The sequence below is a fragment of the Oncorhynchus mykiss genome, chromosome 18, assembly GCF_057628025.1.
Source record: "Oncorhynchus mykiss isolate SJ-2025 chromosome 18, ASM5762802v1, whole genome shotgun sequence".
In the NCBI taxonomy this organism is placed as follows: Eukaryota; Metazoa; Chordata; class Actinopteri; order Salmoniformes; family Salmonidae; genus Oncorhynchus; species Oncorhynchus mykiss.
The window spans coordinates 27,822,176-27,843,326 of record NC_143039.1 but is presented as its reverse complement, the minus strand read 5'-3'; the positions used below and the strand labels follow the sequence as shown (position 1 = coordinate 27,843,326).

Below are 21,151 nucleotides of genomic sequence, written 5' to 3'. Positions count from 1 at the left end.
ATTCCAGTGGGTCAGAAGTTTACATACACCAAGTTGACTTTGCCTTTAAACAGATTGGAAAATTCCAGAAAATGATGTCATGGCTTTAGAAGCTTCTAATTGACATCATTTGAGTCAATTGGAGGTGTACCTGTGGATATATTTCAAGGCCAAGCTTCAAACTCAGTGCCTCTTTGCTTGACATCATGGGGAAATCAAAAATCACCCAACTTATTGTGGGAAGCTTGTGGAAGGCTACCCAAAACATTTGACCCAAGTTAAACAATTTAAAGGCATTGCTACCAAATACTAATAGAGTCTATGGTAACTTCCGACCCATTGCGAATGTGATGAAAGCTGAAAATAAAAGCTGAAATAATTCACTCTACTATTATTCTAACATTTCACATTCTTAAAATAAAGTGGTGATCCTAACTGACCTAAGACAGGGAATTTTTACAAGGATTAAATGTCAGGAATTGTGAAACTGAGTTGAAATGTATTTGGCTAAGGTGTATGTAAACTTCCGACTTCAACTGTATATCACCTGCAGCATGGTCAAGCAAGTTTATGTTTTCGAAAGTTTACTAAACAGCTGCTGATTTAGAACAATGGAGATACAGCAAGTCAGCACAAGGACAACAGCAGCACTGCCTCCGCTATTCCAGCACCATTTCAACTTAAACATTTAAACATCATCAAATCAACAAGAACATGCTTAGTTTAATATACTGGAAACAAATGTAAAAATACCAAAAACAATGTAGTCCAATCAATGCTGCTAAATATCATGTGGCTGTCCCTGGTTCTGATTTCTGTGTGTGTGTGTGTGTGTGTGTGTGTGTGTGTGTGTGTGTGTGTGTGTGTGTGTGTGTGTGTGTGTACGTCTGTGCGCAAGTAAACACTTTTTTTTTGCACTCACACTAGTTGAACGCCAATGCCTTCCTCCTCTCTTTCATGTTGGCAAAATGGTCTATTGTCTGTCATACAGTGCACTTTTAGCTTTTGTTGTCATATGCTACCTAGCTAAAATACTTGCTAGCCTGACCTCCTTGCATGGGCAGCAATGAACCAGCTAAGTTATCTAGCTAGCTAGTTAATGTGAGACTACTAGTCTACACATTGAACTGTAATCATCTCAGGCCAGTGGCACAACATATTAATGTATGGTTAGATCAGAATCCCCGTCATAATCATTGGCCTGTACAGACAATTAATTCAAAACCACAAGTCCAAATCCCAATCTCCATCCATGCTTTGCCAAAGGGCCAATTTAGCAATCTAGCTACTGCAGGACATCAACACAAGCAGACCAGAAACAGACATGTTTTCCTGAAAATTATGATTGCAAAGGAAGTGATTTAATTGGTCTGAAGCCAAATCCAAACTGGCCTCTTTATGGGTGCATTTTGCTACACCGGGACAACCCGCAGTTTGTTGAATAATTATTTGATGTATTTGTTTTATCAAGGGAGTCCAAACGCTTGCTGGCATCAATGAAATGGTACGGCGGCAACATGCTATACTCTTTTGGTCTTGACAGAATCATATACATGGGCTACACATACTGAGATGGAGGGGCGCTGTTTCCCTCAATGTTTCAAGAAAGGACTGTATACATTTTGCCCTTTGAAGTGGTTTTATGGCTGACTGAATGGAAGCTGATCATTCTACATTTAAAAATAAATCTGAGTCAAGACCAAGTACACATGTATCCAACACAGAGACAAGACCGAGATACTCAATATGTGGTCTTACAACACTGGTATCGGTCCCACTGAGTAGACTGACTAGATCTGGTCCAGGATGTTCCGTGCGGCCCTGGACCAGAGCTACTGACAGACAGATTCAAGTGGGGCCCAAAAGCAGACGGCAGATGATTGACCAAGTATGTGTGCATTAATGTTTTGAATGGATACATTACTTGCTAAGTATCATCAGTCATTGCATGAACGCCACAGACCCGTTGAGGGATTATAATCATGTTATTATCGTGTCAGTTTGTTGTTCAAACTTCTCTCAGCAACACTACTGCCAAGTCTGACATATGCCCACACTCCCAGTCAAGCATTCAGAGGCTTAATTGTTTTGAAAGAATGTTTATGTTGCTTGTTTGACTGTCATCCAAGATCAAAAATGAATGGCAGACTAATGTCTTACAAAGAGAACAGTATGTAGACTAGCCTACGCACTGAGATATCTCTGCCGTCTCCTCGCACTGTTCTTGTTATCGTAGAACTAATGTCTGACAAGGAGAACAGTATGTAGACTAGCCTACGCACTGAGATATCTCTGTCATTGTAATGATCGAAGGTCAAGGATCAGACCAAAACTCAGCGTGGTATGTGTCCATGTTCATTTTAATAAATAAACTGAACACTGCAATAACCAAAAAACAACAAAGAGAGAGAGTGAACGAAACGAAACAGTTCTGTGAGGTGAAGACACACAAAACAGAAAACAACTACCCACAACCCATAGTGGGAAAACAGGCTGCCTCAGTATGCTTCTCAATCAGAGACAACGATTGACAGCTGCCTCTGATTGGGAACCATACCAGGCCATACACATAGAAATCTTACACACAGAACAAAACAGAATGCCCACCCAAACTCACGCCCTGACCAAACTAAAATAGAGACATAAAAAAGGAACTAAGGTCAGGACGTGACAGCCGTCTTCTCACACTGTTCTTGTTATCGTATAACAGCATGTTGATTTACTTCTATTATAATGCCATACGGCATTATTGGAACAGTGAAGCATGTTTTCTTCTTTTGAATCTATACTCCAAAAGTTTGGATTTGAAATCAAACAATGACTAGGAGGTTAGAGTGCAGACTGTCAGCTTTAAATTTAGGGTATCTGCACCCATATCGGGTGAACCGTTTAGAAATTACAGCACTTTTTGTACTTAGTCCCCCTATTTTAGGTGAGCAAAAGTATTGGGACAATTTCACTTATGTGTATTTAAGTAGTAAAATGTTAAGTATTTGGTCCCATATTAATAGCATACAATGACAACAATACAATCAAGCTGGTAGTTCTACAAATTTGTTGGATGCATTTGCTCTTTGTTTTGGTTGTGTTTCAGATCATTTTTTTGCCCAATAGAAAGACATGTTAAATAATGTATTTTGTCATCTTGGAGTCACTTTTATTGTAATTAAGAATAGAATATGTTTCTAAACACCTCTACATTAATGTGGATGCTACCATGATTATGGATAATCCTGAGTGAATCATCAATAATTGATGAGTGAGAAAGACGCACAAGTATCATACCCCCAAGACATGCTAACCTCTCACCAGAACAATTACAGGGAAGGTTAGCGTTTTTGGGGGGGTATGATATTTGTGTGTCTAACTTTCTCATGGGGGGAAGAGACTATATACAAAAAGTGCTGTAATTTATAAACAGTTCCCCCGATATGGATGAAAATACCCTCAAATTAAAGCTGACAGTCTGCACTTTTACCTCATAGTCATTGTTTGATTTAAAATCCAAACTTTTGGACAATAGCGCCGCGCCATAAGAGGAAAACATGATTCACTGTCCCAATAATTACGGAGGGCACTGTGTTTGAACAATGGCTTTTAACCATAGTGATTTGAATTCTCGAGGAGTTTCAGAACACCTAGTGCTAGCCTGAACCCCTGGTAGAATTTGATTGATGGAAGATGTGTGAAGGGGAAAATGTTAACGTTTGAGGTCAGTGTGTGGTGGTGTATTGGTTTATGTGGTGAGGTAATGGCTGGGTTAGTGATGGTGGTGTGAGGTTAAAGCTAAGAGGAATTCAATGGAAATGATGTCACCTCGTTCAAAGAGTTCTGCTCTTGTTGGCCTATAGTGGAGGAGAAGGAAGGAGAGAGACAGATTTATGAATTGTTGTTGTGCCAGACACATTTAAATATGAATTTCCTGTATACTGAGTTGTGTGTGTGTGTGTGTGTGTGTGTGTGTCTCTGCATGGTTACGTGTGTGTTTTGTAGGGTGAGCGGGGACTTTCTGGGCCACCTGGAATACAAGGAGAAACTGGGATCGGGCTTCCTGGACACAAGGTATCACTCCATCACCCCATTGTTTTGAAAAATGAGAATTACATTTCCCCCCAACCACCTGTTGTATCTCACCTCGCGGGTGTTCAACTCTCTCTGCAGGGTGATGTGGGGTTCCAGGGACGACTGGGGCCTCCGGGACCACCTGGCTTAGGGGAACCTGGACTACCGGTGAGTTACCGCTACCACAATGTACTCATAAATGACTCAGTGAAATGGGTGTTCATGTAGCTGTATGGAGTCTATGGTTATTCAAGTCTGTTCATCATTGGTTGATTTGTTTGCGTTTCACAGGGGCCTCAAGGGCCACAGGGCGTCCAAGGAGAGAAGGGTCCTATAGGAGAAGGCTTTGCCGGGCCAAAGGTATGACTGAGCATCTGCAGAGATGTGTCCCGGTCTGGGCTCCAGATCTGTCGCTGTAAAACCAGGAACATCACACGGATGATGGTTATAGGAGAAGACGCAGTGCCATAAAAGTCCATCTGAATTACACCTCTATTTGGTATCACAGTGTCACATGCAATGGATCTATCAATCAGTGATTTCTTGTTCTACTACGGAGTAACTTCCAGCATGCAGGTAGGCGAAGTTCATAGTTCAAAAGGACGTCAGGTGAACCCATACAGGCCCTGGGCTGGGAAACCCCCAGAAGCTATCCAGAACCCCTGTAGAACATGAAAGGAGTGAGTCACTCAACCGAGACCAGAAGGAAGGAATGAGTCCATCTGCTTTTCACTGGGTTGCTCAGGCACACATGGGCTACATCTGCCCAAACCAGACCTCTCTCTTTCTCCCTGCTCTTACATATCCTCTGAACTCAAGTGTTACCAGGATACGGATATGCTATTTGCATTGCAGTGAGTGTCTTCCCTTCATAAAGATATTATGTTCTACTGTAGCCTACGCCCTTGTTGCGACTTGTAAGAGAATGGTCGTAAAAGCATCAATGCAAACATGCCATTCCTTTAGAAAGAGATCTGTGTTACGGTATTGACAGTATTACATACAGTGGGGAGAACAAGTATTTGATACACTGCCGATTTTGCAGGTTTTCCTTACAAAGCATGTAGAGGTCTGTCATTTTTTATCATAGGTACACTTCAACTGAGAGATGGAATCTAAAACAAAAATCCAGAAAATCACATTATGATTTTTAAGTAATTCATTTGCATTTTATTGCATGACATAAGTATTTGATACATCAGAAAAGCAGAACTTAATATTTGGTACAGAAACCTTTGTTTGCAATTACAGAGATCATACGTTTCCTGTATTTCTTGACCAGGTTTGCACACACTGCAGCAGGGATTTTGGCCCACTCCTCCATACAGACCTTCTCCAGATCATTCAGGTTTCGGGGCTGTCGCTGGGCAATACAGACTTTCAGCTCTCTCCAAAGATGTTCTATTAGTTTCAGGTCTGGAGACTGGCTAGGCCACTCCAGGACCTTGAGATGCTTCTTACGGAGCCACTCCTTAGTTGCCCTGGCTGTGTGTTTCGGGTCGTTGTCATGCTGGAAGACCCAGCCACGACCCATCTTCAATGCTCTTACTGAGGGAAGGAGGTTGTTGGCCAAGATCTTGCGATACATGGCCCCATCCATCCTCCCCTCAATACACCATCCATCCTCCCCTCAAAGTAGTCCTGTCCCCTTCGCAGAAAAGCATCCCCAAAGAATGATGTTTCCACCTCCATGCTTCAAGGTTGGGATGGTGTATTTGGGGTTGTACTCATCCTTCTTATTCCTCCAAACACGGCGAGTGGAGTTTAGACCAAAAAGCTCTATTTTTGTCTCATGACCTTCTCCCATTCCTCCTCTGGATCATCCAGATGGTCATTGGCAAACTTCAGACGGGCCTGGACATGCGCTGGCTTGAGCAGGGGGACCTTGTGTGCGCTGCAGTATTTTAATCCATGACGGCGTAGTGTGTTACTAATTGTTTTCTTTGAGAATGTGGTCCCAGCTCTCTTCAGGTCATTGACCAGGTCCTGTCGTGTAGTTCTGGGCTGATCCCTCACCTTCCTCATGATCATTGATGCCCCACGAGGTGAGATCTTGCATGGAGCCCCAGACCGAGGGTGATTGCCTGTCATCTTGAACTTCTTCCATTTTCTAATAATTGCGCCAACAGTTGTTGCCTTCTCACCAAGCTGCTTGCCTATTGTCCTGTAGCCCATCCCAGCCTTGTGCAGGTCTACAATTTTATCCCTGATGTCCTTACACAGCTCTCTGGTCTTGGCCATTGTGGAGAGGTTGGAGTCTGTTTGATTGAGTGTGTGGACAGGTGTATTTTATACAGGTAACGAGTTCAAACAGGTGCAGTTAATACAGGTAATGAGTGGAGAACAGGAGGGCTTCTTAAAGAAAAACTGTGAGAGCCGGAATTCTTACTGGTTGGTAGGTGATAAAATACTCATGTCATGCAATAAAATGCAAATGAATTACTTAAAAATCATACAATGTGATTTCTGGATTTTTGTTTTAGATTCCGTCTCTCACAGTTGAAGTGTACCTATGATAAAAATTAAAGACCTCTACATGCTTTGTAAGTAGGAAAACCTGCAAAACCGGCAGTGTATCAAATACTTGTTCTCCCCACTGTAGGTTTATATTGCCTACTTAGCGACGAGGATAACATTACGCTTCCAGAGGCAGGTGAGGGAACACAGATCAACAATTGTTTTGATCATTCCTGAACGGTCTTGGAAAACAACGCTTGATTAAGTTTTGGGAACGCACTTAAGTAACATCACGCCAAATGTAATCTCTGTTTGGCAAAGTTGCAACTTCGACTCATAATAGTCCAGTCAACTGACTGAGGAGACACATCGTTTATTGCATTATTTCATTGAAACTCCTATCATCAGAGATATTTATCTGGTAGTTTACTCTGGAGAGAGTGACGGTGTGAGTTTCCACCAGTCATCTAGAAGCTTCTACTATTAGAGATGGCCTCAAGGCTTTTACTTTCCTGCATTGAGACTGAGCCCAGACACACAGCTCTGGTTATGAGCAGCAGTGCTCTGTTGCTAGTCACAAGTTCTGGCAAGTTCCAGATTCACGAGAGCTGAAGAGTTTTTTCTTTTTTTAACTGCTACCCTTGTCATCAGCACCTGCTGGGGTGAAGAAATGGAAGATTATGGGGGATTAATGTGTACATTTTATCTAAGCTCCGTTGCAGGTATATTCTGTTGCTGGTTTGTCCTCGGGTATTGCTAATGCTAATGATGTAGCTGCAGAGTGTATTCTCCCTAGACCTGAGGTAACCTCTGAGGTAATGGATATGTTTTGCACGCATACACAGCTCTCACTCTCTCTCTCTCTCTTGGCTTCAACTTTGATTATTGTGTAATTTACTTCATAGTTTTTTTTCTTTTAGTCGGCGCGTGACTCTTGCAGTAATTAAGTACAAAGAACCTTCGACGACATTCAGCTGGTCGCTGTGGTTTCCATCTCCACCAGTGCTGATCGACTCTCGCTCGGTGCCAAACCCCTTTGTTGAAAAAAATGAGAGTAACACTAAACATGTCCTCCGGCATCTCAACAACCCGCTTCGACCATGTGATCTCCCTGGAACGTTCCTTGGAGGTCCAGAGTGGATGCATGCGAGGCTGGGAAGATATCTGAAGAAGTTTCCAGAACCCCTTTCACGTTCCTGTTTAGACTTCCTGTCTCTCACGCAGGAACAGACACAGTAAACGGACGTCCGTTGTCACCTTGCGAACCAGCCTTGGCGTGGCACATAGATAGACGTTAACACAAATTACAACAGAATGCTGGAACCTTTTGCCAAGGCGGAAGGAAAAACTCAGTTTAACGTTTTCAGAATGTTCCATTGTTCCTATCCGCCTTGTGGTTTTTCGTTCGCGGGATCATGACTGTTTTCCCGTCAATGAGTAACTATCTGTGTTGCTGTTAGCTGTCTTAGGGCAGAATCCTAATTTTAAATCTAAATTTGAAATCTAAATCTCTCATTGACATCAGTAGATGAAGTTATTGGCACAGATCTCAAATTGGGATTCTGCCTTCACTGTATGGCTGGTGTGAGTTTCTCTCACACCAGCCACACCAGCCAGAGAGAGAGAGAGAGAGAGACTGAAGAGTTGAAGAGAATTATAAAGAGCTGTGTTTGTCTCTCCGCAGGGGGACCGGGGCCTGGAGGGGCCGAGGGGACCCAGAGGACAGCCCGGCGCTGGACTGAAAGGAGACAAGGTACAGTATAGACTGTAAATAAACTAAATCTGGGTGAATGGCCTTCACACAAACACACAGTGTTCCCCAGGAACGCATAAAGAGCCTTGGGTAGGGAGTGGCCAGAAGCACTGGCATCTAGGTCTCATTCAGACTGAGGTTATATATGAGGCTCCAATGGAATCTGTGTGTTGATGAATCATACAGGGGTCAAGGCTAATGTAAAGGGTGCATCTCAATTGTCTAAAGTGGCCTCCTCTCCTCGTCTCTTTGCCTTCATTGAAACTGGTGTTAAAGATCTGCACATGTGGACGGAAAGTCCTGGTTCAGAAGGATTCTTGTCTTTTGCTTTCACCTAGTCTGTGTTTTCAGATAAAGGGGAGGAGACAAGGAGAGAAATCTACTTAACGCTATTTTGATGCAGCCTCATTCTACCTGAATAACGTTGTGTACTGTCAGAAATAGAATCACGGTCCCACACTGATTATGGGACATGAATTGATTACATTTATAAACTGAGTGGTTCAAGCCCTGAATGCTGATTGGCTGACAGCCGTAGTACCACGGGTATGACAAAAGTTATTTTTACTGGTCTAATTACGTTGGTAAACAGTTTCTAATAGCAATAAGGCACCTTGGGAGTTTGTGGTATATGGCCAATATACGACGGCTAAGGGCAGTGTCCAGGCACTCCGTGTTGTGTCGAGCTAAGAACAGCCCTTAGCCGTGGTATATTGGCCATATACCACACCCCCTCGGACCTTATTGCTTAAATATACCATTATGAATGAAACAAACACTGATAGAATTCCGGTAGCTGATGATCATTTTCACAGATTTGAACGTTAATTGACCTTAAAATGGTGTTTGTTCTTGGCCCGATTAGTCTTGGCAAGGTTAGTCTTGTGGTGAAATTTATTCTTGGGATATTGGCAGTGCTTTCATCATATGAGGCCAATCCTTCAGCAAGAATGCTGCTAACGGTTTGGATGAATGTTGCAGTTGGCTAACATTCTGTGTTTTCGCCATGTAACTTTATAACCGCTCTGTTGACACTATAAAGTGAATTATGCTGGCATTTTTTAGCTGAGGCATGCATGTATTACTGGGTCGTTGGATCTGGAGTTTGTTAACTTTATTGCCTATCAAAATAGTCAATTGTGTGAACATTCTCAATATTTAATAGCAAGGGGACTAGCAGGACGATTTTTAACACAGTAAGTAATTGTGTTATTTTGACAACTTTCCCTTAATTTTATAACAGATAATGAAAGGGTGATTATCCAGACCAATGTATATAAATGTATATGTACTTTTTGTATATTTATTTCATTCACTTTTCATTCACTTTTCCACCGCGAGCTGGTGTTGGTGTAATTATAGCTATGATGCCAACAACGACTCTCTTTGTGACCCTCAGGGTGGCTTTGGCCCTCCAGGTTTTCCAGGGCCTGTCGGCCTGCCAGGCCTGGGCATTCAGGGGGAGAAGGTACGTAGGCCCACCTATTCATTATTACAGGTTTCACCAAGTATCACCCATACATCAATCACCGTATTCTTATCGGCAGACTCAACAGCCTTGGTTTCTCAAATGACCGCCTCGCCTGGTTCATCAACTACTTCTCAGATAGAGTTCAGTGTGTCAAATCGGAGGACCTGTTGTCCGGACCTCTGGCAGTCTCTATGGGGTACCACAGGGTTCAATTCTCGGGCCGACTCTTTTCTCTGTATATATCAACGATGTTGCTCTTGCTGCGGGTGATTCCCTGATCCACCTCTACGCAGACAACACCATTCTGTATACACCTGGCCCTTCTTTGGACACTGTGTTAACAAACCTTCAAGCGAGCATCAATGCCATACAACACTCCTTCCGTGGCCTCCAACTGCTCTTAAACGCTAGTAAAACAAAATGCATGCTTTTCAACCGATCACTGCCCGCACCCGCCCGCCCGCCCGACTAGCATCACTTCTCTGGACGGTTCTGACATAGAATATGTGGACATATACAAATACCAAGGTGTCTGGATAGATCAAATCAAATCAAATCAAATGTATTTATATAGCCCTTCGTACATCAGCTGATATCTCAAAGTGCTGTACAGAAACCCAGCCTAAAACCCCAAACAGCAAGCAATGCAGGTGTAGAAGCACGGTGGCTAGGAAAAACTCCCTAGAAAGGCCAAAACCTAGGAAGAAACCTAGAGAGGAACCAGGCTATGTGGGGTGGCCAGTCCTCTTCTGGCTGTGCCGGGTGGAGATTATAACATAACATGGCCAAGATGTTCAAATGTTCATAAATGACCAGCATGGTCGAATAATAATAAGGCAGAACAGTTGAAACTGGAGCAGCAGCACAGTCAGGTGGACTGGGGACAGCAAGGAGTCATCATGTCAGGTAGTCCTGGGGCATGGTCCTAGGGCTCAGGTCAGTTGAAACTGGAGCAGCAGCACGGCCAGGTGGACTGGGGACAGCAAGGAGTCATCATGTCAGGTAGTCCTGGGGCATGGTCCTAGGGCTCAGGTCCTCCGAGAGAGAGAAAGAAAGAGAGAAGGAGAAAATTAGAGAACGCACACTTAGATTCACACAGGACACCGAATAGGACAGGAGAAGTACTCCAGATATAACAAACTGACCCTAGCCCCCACGACACATAAACTACTGCAGCATAAATACTGGAGGCTGAGACAGGAGGGGAACAGGAGACACTGTGGCCCCATCCGAGGACACCCCCGGACAGGGCCAAACTCTCCTTCCAGACTCATATTAAACATCTACAATCCAAAATTAAATCTAGAATCGGCTTCCTATTTCATGACAAAGCCTCTTTCAGTCACTCCGCCCTCATAAAACCCACTATCCTACCGATCCTCGACTTCGGCGATGTCATTTACAAAATTGCCTCCAACACTCTACTCAGCAAACTGGATGCAGTATATCACAGTGCCGCCCGTTTTGTCACCAAAGCCCCATATTCCGCCCACCACTGCGACCTGCATGCGCTCGTCAGCTGGCCATTGCTACATATTTGTTGCCAGACCTACTGGCTCCAGGTCATCTATAAATCTTTGCTAGTTAAAGCTCCGCCTTATCTCAGCTCACTGGTGACGATAACAACACCCACCCGTAGCATACGCTCCAGCAGGTATATCTCACTGGTCATCCCCAAAGCCAACACCTCCTTTGGCCGCCTTTCCTTCCAGTTCTCTGCTGCCAATGACTGGAACGAATTGCAAAAATCGCTGAAGTTGGAGGCTTATATCTCCCTCACTAACTTTAAACATCAGCTATCTGAGCAGCTAACTGATCGCTACAGCTGTACATAGCCCATCTGTAAATAGCCCATCCAATCTACCTACCTCATCCCCATATTGTTTTTATATACTTTTTGACTCTTTTGTTCACCAGTATTTCTACTTGCGCATCATCATCTGCACATCTATCACGCCAATGTTCATTTGCTAAATTGTAATTACTTCGCTACTATGGCCTATTTATTGCCTTACCATCTCACGCCATTTGCACACACTGTATATAGACTTGTTTTCTATTGTGTTATTGACTGTACGTTTGTTTATTCCATGTGTAACTCTGTGTTGTTGTTTGTGTCACACTGCGTTGCTTTATCTTGGCCAGGTGGCAGTTGTAAATGAGAACTTGTTCTCAGCTGGCCTGCCTGGTTAAATAAAGGTGAAATTTAAAAAAAGAATAAAATATAGTTTATGGATTACTGTCCTAATGTGACTGCCCTGTGCTTCCTGTCCTACCAGGGTATAGAGGGGCCACGGGGGCCACCAGGGGGCAGGGGCCCACAAGGAGATGGATATCCAGGGCCCAAGGTCTGTGTTTGAATGCTTCTTCCTTGACTTTTACATTTGTATCAATTGTGGTTATGGCATGTTTAGGCTATCGCTAATACTAGTGGCTGTGTATGGGTGCTCCTCTCATCCACAGGGTGACCAGGGCTTACCAGGGGAGCTTGGTTCAACAGGAGAGAGGGGGGCTGGTGAACCTGGGGATAAGGTGAGTCCTCCAATGGAAATGCAATGTGTAGTTTGTCCTCGGTGTGGTGTCACATTTGGATATGTAGTCGATGCGATGTGAGACAGACAACCAACGATCTCTCTTCAGGGTGAGCCAGGAGCGTCAGGATTGGCTGGTTTTCCTGGCCTCCCAGGAGAGGATGGGGCCCCGGGACAGAAGGTATTTCACCTTCTGCCATCTCTCCGCGCCAAAGGTTGATACTGTACCTCTTTGAATGTGACCATTGGATTCATATGCTTTGCTTGTGTGTCTGTTTGTGTGTGTCTATATAGGGTGAACCAGGTGTTGGTGGTCTGAGGGGGCCAGAGGGAGCTGCGGGGATTGGCACCCAGGGTGAGAAGGTAAGAAGATTCCCAGGTTTTTCTCCTCACATCGCTGCTTCAAGATTTTCATCTTCATTAATCTGGACAGCTGTGGTATTCCAAGGTTGCTTTTCTGTGCTGTTTTTTTGACGAATAATGTCTCTCCACATAGGGAGACCAGGGCCAGAGGGGCATTCGGGGCTTGGGTGGGCCTCCTGGAATCGCCGGGCCCTCTGGAGCAAAGGTGAGGACATCATCCTCAATTATCATCAGTCTACACTCTGTACTGTAGTGTAATGTGGTCACACTGCGAGCTTTGACTTCTGACCTCTTCTAGGGGGAGCCTGGGACACCAGGTCGACTGGGTATGCCAGGACTTCCAGGGCGGGGAATCATAGGACCTAAGGTAACAGCCCTCTGTCCCAAAATGCCTGCAATTCACCATGTAGATGAGGTTAATGCCATATCATAACCATATTGTAACTGTCTGTCTCAGGGCAATCTTGGCCCACCTGGTCCATCTGGACCAATAGGAGAGACGGGCTACGGGCTGCCTGGTCCTAAGGTCACACTCTGCCACACTATTAGAATAATAGGGATACTTTTTTATCGGAATAATCAGCTTAATTCATTGATTTACTGATATTTCTTTACTTGAATCTTGCTGTACTTTTATTTAATCACATCAACTTTTAGGGTGATCGTGGAGGTCCTGGTCCGTCTGGTCCATTTGGGCCCAAAGGCGATGGTTATCCTGGCCCTACGGTGAGCAACACTGCTGCTTATTAATGTGTTGCTATTGCATGAGTTGTACCAGTGTTGACTCTAGTGTTTACCTGGGGTTTGTAGGGAACACCTGGTCTACCGGGGCTTCCTGGTGAACCAGGCCTGGAGGGGCTGGGCATCCCTGGACCGAAGGTAAAGATATGGTTCTGTGTGAGGGTGTCGGATCTGGGTTATTTTGGATAGTGACAACAGCCCTGGGTGAACAGAAGACCTCAATTAGCAGAGGACATCATGATAGCTGTGTGTTTTCTCCCATTTAGGGCGATATTGGCTTCAGGGGCTTTCCAGGTTTAGCAGGCCCCCCAGGCGAGGGGCTACAAGGTCTACCGGTATGTATTGTAGTCTGACATGAAGAAGCTAACCTGCTAAACAGTTGGCAAAGAATCAATCCCAGCTCTGATGCGAAACCCATTTAGCCTTGTTCAGCGCCATCATAAACCCACTGAGTCATGGTGATTGATACTAGTATTACCTCATGCTGCCAGACTCCACATTTCAGATCCACCTTGTACGTGTGAACACATATCCCCAGGGACCTTGTATTCAAAGGCTGCGATAATCAGCGTTTCATTCTCACGAAACATATATCATTTTCACACACTTCCAAGACCGTGTGAATATATCCCAACATAAGGGTCTAATGACAACCATTGGGACCAGGGTGCCTATAACCAACACAATACCCAGAGCCGGCAGTCTAGCTTATAATATTACGTCCAGGTTTCTCTTCAGGCTTTTCATCTTCTGTAGCCCCAGAAGCCCTAGGGAGCGGGCAGACCTGGGGGTTGAGGTACCGCTGTCCGTCACATCAGTAGGTCTGGTCTCATACAGTAAGCTTGCTTATATGTGTCAGACTGTGAACAGTAAAGCCAGAGACACTCGAGTTGTGAAGTTACCTGCTCGTGACACGGATGCCCTGTGAAATCGGGTCACTTTTAATGTCTAGGTTTGTTAAGTAAAAAGTGAAGGGTTTGTCCCTTAGCTTAGCTTATTTTGCATGGCTAGCTAGGTTTGACACAGGCAGTGCAGTGTGGTTGGGTTGTGTTGTGCTGACACTTTTTGATTGATGTTGATTGATGTTGTAACTTCTGCTCATTTCTAGGGTGGCATTGGACGACTGGGCCCCCCAGGGCCAACGGGGCCCCCTGGGCAGGGTATTCAGGGGCCAAAGGTAGGCCTCGCTCTTGTTTTCAAGTGGTACTTCTATAGTAATTAGAACTAAGCAAGCAAACAAAAATGTTCTTGTTTCTTTAAAATGTTGAGTTGAGCACGGCAAATCTTCTCTTTATTTTATGGACCCTTTCAGGGCGAGGCAGGGTCTCAGGGCGTGACGGGCCCTCGGGGGCCACCAGGGGAAGGATTCACAGGGGCCAAGGTGACGACAGACACAGTGATTTGAAGCATACGGCAGTGTATTTGAACTTTCGTGACCTCTGACCTTGTGTTATCTGGCTCTATGACAGGGTGACCGCGGCTCTGGAGGGGAGAGGGGCCTGAAGGGGGTCAAAGGTGATTTGGGTGACCCTGGAGTTCCTGGCCAATCAGTGAGTCATGTCATGGGTCGCGTTTATAATCAGGGCTATTCATTTGATAACATGGATACATGCTGTAATAAACAATTAACTGCAATCAAAGGAGAAACTGATCAGACCAATGTTTTACTGCTTCCTTTTAGGGCAGACCAGGGTTCAAAGGTGACATGGGCCTCACAGTAAGTTCTCAGTCTTTAGCTGTCTTTTTATTTCACGTAGTCTTTTTTTCATTCCATTTAGTCACCATGTCAATCTGGATTTTGACCCACAGAGAGAAGACATCATTAAAATGATCAAGGAGATTTGTGGTGAATAAAAAATTATTTGTTGTGCTTTGTGTAGTATCATTTAACATCGATTGCAACATACGGCAGGCCTTGTCGAGAGTGCACTGGAAAACATCCTTTCTACGTCCGAATCGTATACCTCTGCCTTGTTTCCAGGTTGCGGAATCAAATGCAAGGAGCGGCCCATGGAGCTGGTGTTCGTCATTGACAGCTCGGAGAGCGTGGGGCCGGAGAACTTTGAGATCATCAAGGACTTTGTGGCGGCCCTGGTGGACCGTGTGACGGTGGGCCGCAATGCCACCCGCATAGGCCTGGTCCTCTACAGCCTGGAGGTCAAGCTAGAGTTCAACCTGGTGCGCCACATGACCAAGCAGGAAGTCAAACAGGCCATACGAAAAATCCATTATATAGGTGAGGGCACCCACACAGGCACCGCCATCCGCAAGGCCACCCAGGATGCCTTCTACAGCTCGCGCAAAGGGGTGAGTAAAGTGGCTATAGTTATTACGGACGGACAGACGGATAAGCGGGAGCCGGTGAAGCTGGATATTGCGGTGCGGGAGGCACATGCAGCCAACATCGAGATGTACGCATTGGGGATCGTGAATACGTCGGACCCCACACAGCCCGAGTTCCTGAGGGAGCTCAACCTGATCGCGTCGGACCCTGATAGTGAACACATGTACCTCATTGATGACTTCAACACGCTGCCAGGTACGGCTGGTTTATCGTGTTGGTGTAGTCATATCAGAATGATTCCTCACAAAACCCAAACAAAAAAGACCATGATTTTTGGGATTATCACTCAATGTAGTCCATAGAATAGTCCTTTTCAGGATTGTTGACAAATATTTGACATTTCTATCTAATAACATAAATACATGAATATTTATGACATTTTGATCCTACCCAGGCCTCCTTTAAGACACCATAGTGTTTCATCTGTAGATGGTGTCATATGAAGCTTTAGGTCGTTACAATGTTAGCTGAATGTTGAATGGCCCTGGTCAGCTGACATAGTGAAGAAAAACCTCTGCCCCTATGTTAGCAGTAGGTCTACTGTTATTATACGGTGTGGTCTGTAAATGTACCTAATGTACCAAGTTAACTGCATCAAGTCGCCGCGAAGTCTCCAAGGCTAATACCAGTACAATGTGATTCATCACCTGTTCCAAGTCATCACAACTCATGTTGCTCTGTGGCGCTCTCTCTCTCTCTCAGCTCTGGAGTCCAAGCTCGTCAGCAAGTTCTGTGAAGACGAGAACGGTGGTCTGGTATACAACCGTGTCACCAATGGCTACGGCAACAATGGACACAGGAACGGGAACAATGGGAACTATGGCAACGGGGGCAATGGCTATGGAACCACCAACCAGGAGGACTTCAACAACAGGAGGCGGACAGTCACCACTACCGGCACTCAAAGTCAGGGTGGCAGCGTAGACCTGACCCAGCCTATCAACCCTGGCACTGCCACAGTACAGGTCTTTACAGCACATTAACAGACATTTAGCAGAGGCACTGGCCAGAAAACAACCTACTCTCAATGTATAGTTGACATGACTTGCATGCTCCATTGAACTAATGACAACACTGTCTCCTCTTAGTCCACTGTACATTATCTCACTATAGTAACACTGTCTCCTCTTAGTCTACTGTACATTATCTCACTATAGTAACACTGTCTCCTCTTAGGCTACTGTACATTATCTCACTATAGTAACACTGTCTCCTCTTAGTCTACTGTACATTATCTCACTATAGTAACACTGTCTCCTCTTAGGCTACTGTACATTATCTCACTATAGTAACAATGTCTCCTCTTAGGCTACTGTACATTATCTCACTATAGTAACACTGTCTCCGCTTAGTCTACTGTACATTATCTCACTATAGTAACACTGTCTCCTCTTAGGCTACTGTACATTATCTCACTATAGTAACACTGTCTCCTCTTAGTCTACTGTACATTATCTCACTATAGTAACACTGTCTCCTCTTAGGCTACTGTACATTATCTCACTATAGTAACACTGTCTCCTCTTAGTCTACTGTACATTATCTCACTATAGTAACACTGGGCTTGTTACTCTGTGTCAGGCTTTAAAACTGTGTATTTGTGTTTTGCTATTAATTGACAATAGGGTAAGGACTTTGTTGGTCCTCATATTTTTCCTTGTGTGTTTGAATTCCTCCGGGTCCAGATAGGGCAGCGTGAGGGAGGCCAGGATGGAGGTATTTACACCCAGGATTGGGGGACTGGTCGCGGGGACGTTCCCACGTTGAACCGCAACACATCCTCCTCCTCCAGGGATTCCTCATCTTCCAATACAGGAGGGTCCTCTTCCTCATCATCATCAGGAACGTCATCTTCATCCTCAGGGTCCTCAGGCTCTGTCCAGTTAGTGCCTGCATCACAACCCGCACTTCCCAAAGGTATGTTGCAACAGCTGGGAGAAGTGCTATGTCTCTGTAGTCATAGAAGTCTACCCTGTGTCTGTTCATTAAGCTAAAGGATTGAATCATATGAGCTGTTCAGATTACTACAAAGCCTGTCAAAATCAGTTACTGAATGATTCCAACTGAAAATGACCCACATTTTGTTGATGCTTTGTCTGCCAATGAACAGAATCAGTATACTAGTGTGCCATGGCCCCTACATCCTGATATAACATCTATTTATTTAGTGGGCCTTCACTAACGGTCTTCTCTCTGTGTTCTGCCCATGTCAGAGTTTGTGCCTCTGGACCCTCGCTGTGCACTGGTCCTAGACCAGGGCCCCTGCCGGGACTACAAAATGCGCTGGTACTACGACAAGCAGGCCAACGCATGCGCCCAGTTCTGGTACGGAGCCTGTGAGGGGAACCAGAACCGCTTTGACACAGAGGAGGAGTGTAAGAGGACATGCGTGCAAGGCAGAGCAGGTACTGTATAGCTCATCTTTCAATGATCTTTGGTTTCCGTTGAATATTCATCAAGTATGGGATTTTGTATGAATGTTTTTGTGTGTTTTCACAACAGGCTGAGAAGACATCTCACTCAATTCAGTCTTTAAAGGGATGTTCCATGGCACCATGTATTTCACGATGGAAGGAGGTCAAGTCATGACAGTATGTTGTACTATTGGATAAATGCTTGTTTGACACTCCCTAGTCCCCCCCCCCCCCCCCCCTACCCTTGAACTAAAACTCTACGCACTTATTATAAATATTCATATACTAATTCCAGTGTCTGATTTGAACTTTAATTTTACCGCCAATCTCTGTAAAATGTTTCATTAAAGGTCCAATGCAGCCGTTTTTATCTCAATATCAAATCATTTCTGGATGACAATTAAGTACCTTACAAAACAGGCTGAAATTTCAGGCACTCTTTCAAACAACTCTTACACTAAAGGGGCATTATCAATATTTTCACAATTTCACAGTAATCTTTCAGCCTCATAATGTGGACACATATATAAAACACAGGCAAATCTAGTTTTTGACTGCACTGGGCCTTTAATTTAACATTACCATTTTCATTCAAAATGAATGGATAGCTCATCATATAACAACATTTTATCACACAATTCAGTCAATCTCACTCAGGTATGTAGTCAAGAAATAGTAGAAAATACCACTTAGTATTAGACACTGATTCGTTAATACATACAGTTGAAATTGGAAGTTAACATGCACCTTACCAAATACATTTGACCAAATTCAAATACTTTTTTCACAATTCCAGTTTTTCACATTTACTCCTAGAAGGTCTGAGGTCAGTTAGGATCACCACTTTTTATTTTAAGAATGTGAAATGTCAGAATAATAGTATAGAGAATTATTTATTTCAGCTTTTATTTTTTTCATCACATTCCCAGTGGATCAGAAGTTTATATACACTCAATTCGTATTTGGTAGAATTGCCTTTAAATTGTTTAACCTGGGTCAAACGCTTCAGGTAGCCTTCCACAAGCTTCCCACAATAAGTTGGGTGAATTTTGGCCCATTCCTCCTGACAGAGCTGGTGTAACTGAATCAGGTTTGTAGGACTCCTTGCTCGCACATGCTTTTTCAGTTCTGCCCACAAATTTTCTATGGGATTGAGGTCAGGGCTTTGTGATGGCCTCTCCAATACCTTGACTTTGTTGTCCTTAAACCATTTTGCAAACAAATTTGGAACTATGCTTTGTGTCATTGTCCATTTGGAAGACCCATTTGCTACCAAGCTTTAACTTCCTGGCTGGTGTCGTGAGATGTTGCTTCAATATATCCACATCATTTTCCTACCTCATGATGCCATATATTTTGTGAAGTGCACCAGTCCCTCCTGCAGCAAAGCACCCCCACAACATGATGCTGCCACCCCATGCTTCACGGTTGGGATGGTGTTCTTCGGCTTACAAGCCTCCCCCTTTTTCCTCCAAACATAACGATGGTCATTATGGCCAAACAGTTCTATTTTGGTTTCATCAGACCAGAGGGCATTTCTTCAAAAAGTACGATATTTGTCCCCATGTGCAGTTGCAAACCGTAGTCTGGCTTTTTTATGGCGGTTTTGGAGCAGTGGCTTCTTTCTTGCTGAGCGGCCTTTCAGGTTATGTCGATATAGGACTCATTTTACTGTGGATATCGATACTTTTATACCTGTTTCCTCCAGCATCTTCACAAGGTCCTTTGCTGTTGTTCTGGAATTGATTTGCACCTTTTGCATCAAAGTTTGTTCATCACTAGGAGATGAGTGTGTTGACGGCTGCGTGGTCCCATGGTGTTTATACTTACGTACCATTGTTTGTACAGATGAACGTACCTTCAGGCGTTTGGAAATTGCTCCCAAGGATGATCCAGACTTGTGGAGGTCTACAATTCTTTTCTGAGGTCTTGGCTGATTTCTTTTGATTTTCCCATGATGTCAAGCAAAGAGGCACTTAGTTTGAAGGTAGGCCTTGAAATACATCCACAGGTACACCTCCAATTGACTCGAATGATGTCAATTAGCCTATCAGAAGCTTCTAAAGCCATGACACAATTTTCTGGAATTTCCAAGCTGTTTAAAGGCACAGTCAACTTAGTGTATGTAAACTTCTGACCCACTGAAATTGTGACGCAGTGAATTATAAGTGAAATAATCTGTCTGTAAACAATTGTTGGAAAAATGACTTGTGTCATGCACAAAGTAGATGTCCTAACCAACTTGCCAAAACTATAGTTTGTGAACAAGAAATGTGTGGAGTGGTTGAAAAACAAGTTTTAATGACTCCAACCTAAACTTCCGACTTCAACTGTACATGCTTCAAGTGGCAAATCAGTATGGTCTATAGGTTTTTTGACAGCATTTTTTGACAGCATCAGTATGTAATGTATATATCCCGCATCATATCATAACTCTTTTATGCTGATCACTGATTTTATATTGCTAACGGAATTGTAATATCTGCATTGTTAAAACTGTGAAATAACATTGGTGTCACAACGTGTTCCTGCAGTAATGCTATTCATCCAGCTTGTGACCCAGTATTAACACGTTTACAGAAACTATGAGCAACTCATTTTATTTCCAAGAAGAACCAACCCTGTATCAACTCACTGTGCTGTCAACAAACCATGCTAGGAAATGACAATGGTGCTCTACCGTTCATGTCTAGGGATAGTTTTGTGCATTTGAATGTGTTTTTTTTTTTACAAAGATTTTTAGGAATAAAAATGTGATTTTGCTTTATGTTTGTCTGAATTTGCGATGTTTATCATACAAGTACATTACCGTACAGTTTTCTACATGACAATTGTTGCCTTTTCTTTCACGCTGGTTCATGTGGATTATACTGTAGATGTATGGTGTCCTCTACTGGTGAAAAGTTGCCTTGCCTGATGCACACTAGAAGCTAGGGTTCGTCAAGGGTTCTTTGGGAAAGGTGATGGTTCTCTGTGGAACCATGATGACTCAAAGAACCCTTTGAGCTCTTCAATTTTTCTCTACAGTTCACAAAA

The 21,151-nt window shown here is 43.9% G+C and overlaps 1 protein-coding gene across 1 annotated transcript in view; it reads left to right on the top strand.

Moving 5' to 3' along the window:
- Window positions 1-20,882, top strand: part of LOC110495787 (uncharacterized) — a 33,657-nt gene extending 12,775 nt beyond the window's left edge. The window contains exons 12-36 of the mRNA XM_036952236.2: window positions 3,973-4,041; window positions 4,141-4,209; window positions 4,333-4,401; window positions 8,183-8,251; window positions 9,651-9,719; window positions 12,002-12,070; window positions 12,186-12,254; window positions 12,363-12,434; window positions 12,548-12,616; window positions 12,750-12,821; window positions 12,915-12,983; window positions 13,074-13,142; window positions 13,274-13,342; window positions 13,427-13,495; window positions 13,624-13,692; window positions 14,466-14,534; window positions 14,670-14,738; window positions 14,827-14,907; window positions 15,039-15,074; window positions 15,167-15,203; window positions 15,339-15,896; window positions 16,404-16,666; window positions 17,387-17,618; window positions 17,915-18,106; window positions 18,204-20,882. Coding sequence (XP_036808131.2) covers window positions 3,973-4,041; window positions 4,141-4,209; window positions 4,333-4,401; window positions 8,183-8,251; window positions 9,651-9,719; window positions 12,002-12,070; window positions 12,186-12,254; window positions 12,363-12,434; window positions 12,548-12,616; window positions 12,750-12,821; window positions 12,915-12,983; window positions 13,074-13,142; window positions 13,274-13,342; window positions 13,427-13,495; window positions 13,624-13,692; window positions 14,466-14,534; window positions 14,670-14,738; window positions 14,827-14,907; window positions 15,039-15,074; window positions 15,167-15,203; window positions 15,339-15,896; window positions 16,404-16,666; window positions 17,387-17,618; window positions 17,915-18,106; window positions 18,204-18,208 — 2,583 coding nt within the window. The 3' untranslated portion in view covers window positions 18,209-20,882. The remainder of the gene's footprint in view (window positions 1-3,972; window positions 4,042-4,140; window positions 4,210-4,332; window positions 4,402-8,182; window positions 8,252-9,650; window positions 9,720-12,001; window positions 12,071-12,185; window positions 12,255-12,362; window positions 12,435-12,547; window positions 12,617-12,749; window positions 12,822-12,914; window positions 12,984-13,073; window positions 13,143-13,273; window positions 13,343-13,426; window positions 13,496-13,623; window positions 13,693-14,465; window positions 14,535-14,669; window positions 14,739-14,826; window positions 14,908-15,038; window positions 15,075-15,166; window positions 15,204-15,338; window positions 15,897-16,403; window positions 16,667-17,386; window positions 17,619-17,914; window positions 18,107-18,203) is intronic.
- Window positions 20,883-21,151: the final 269 nt, after the last annotated feature.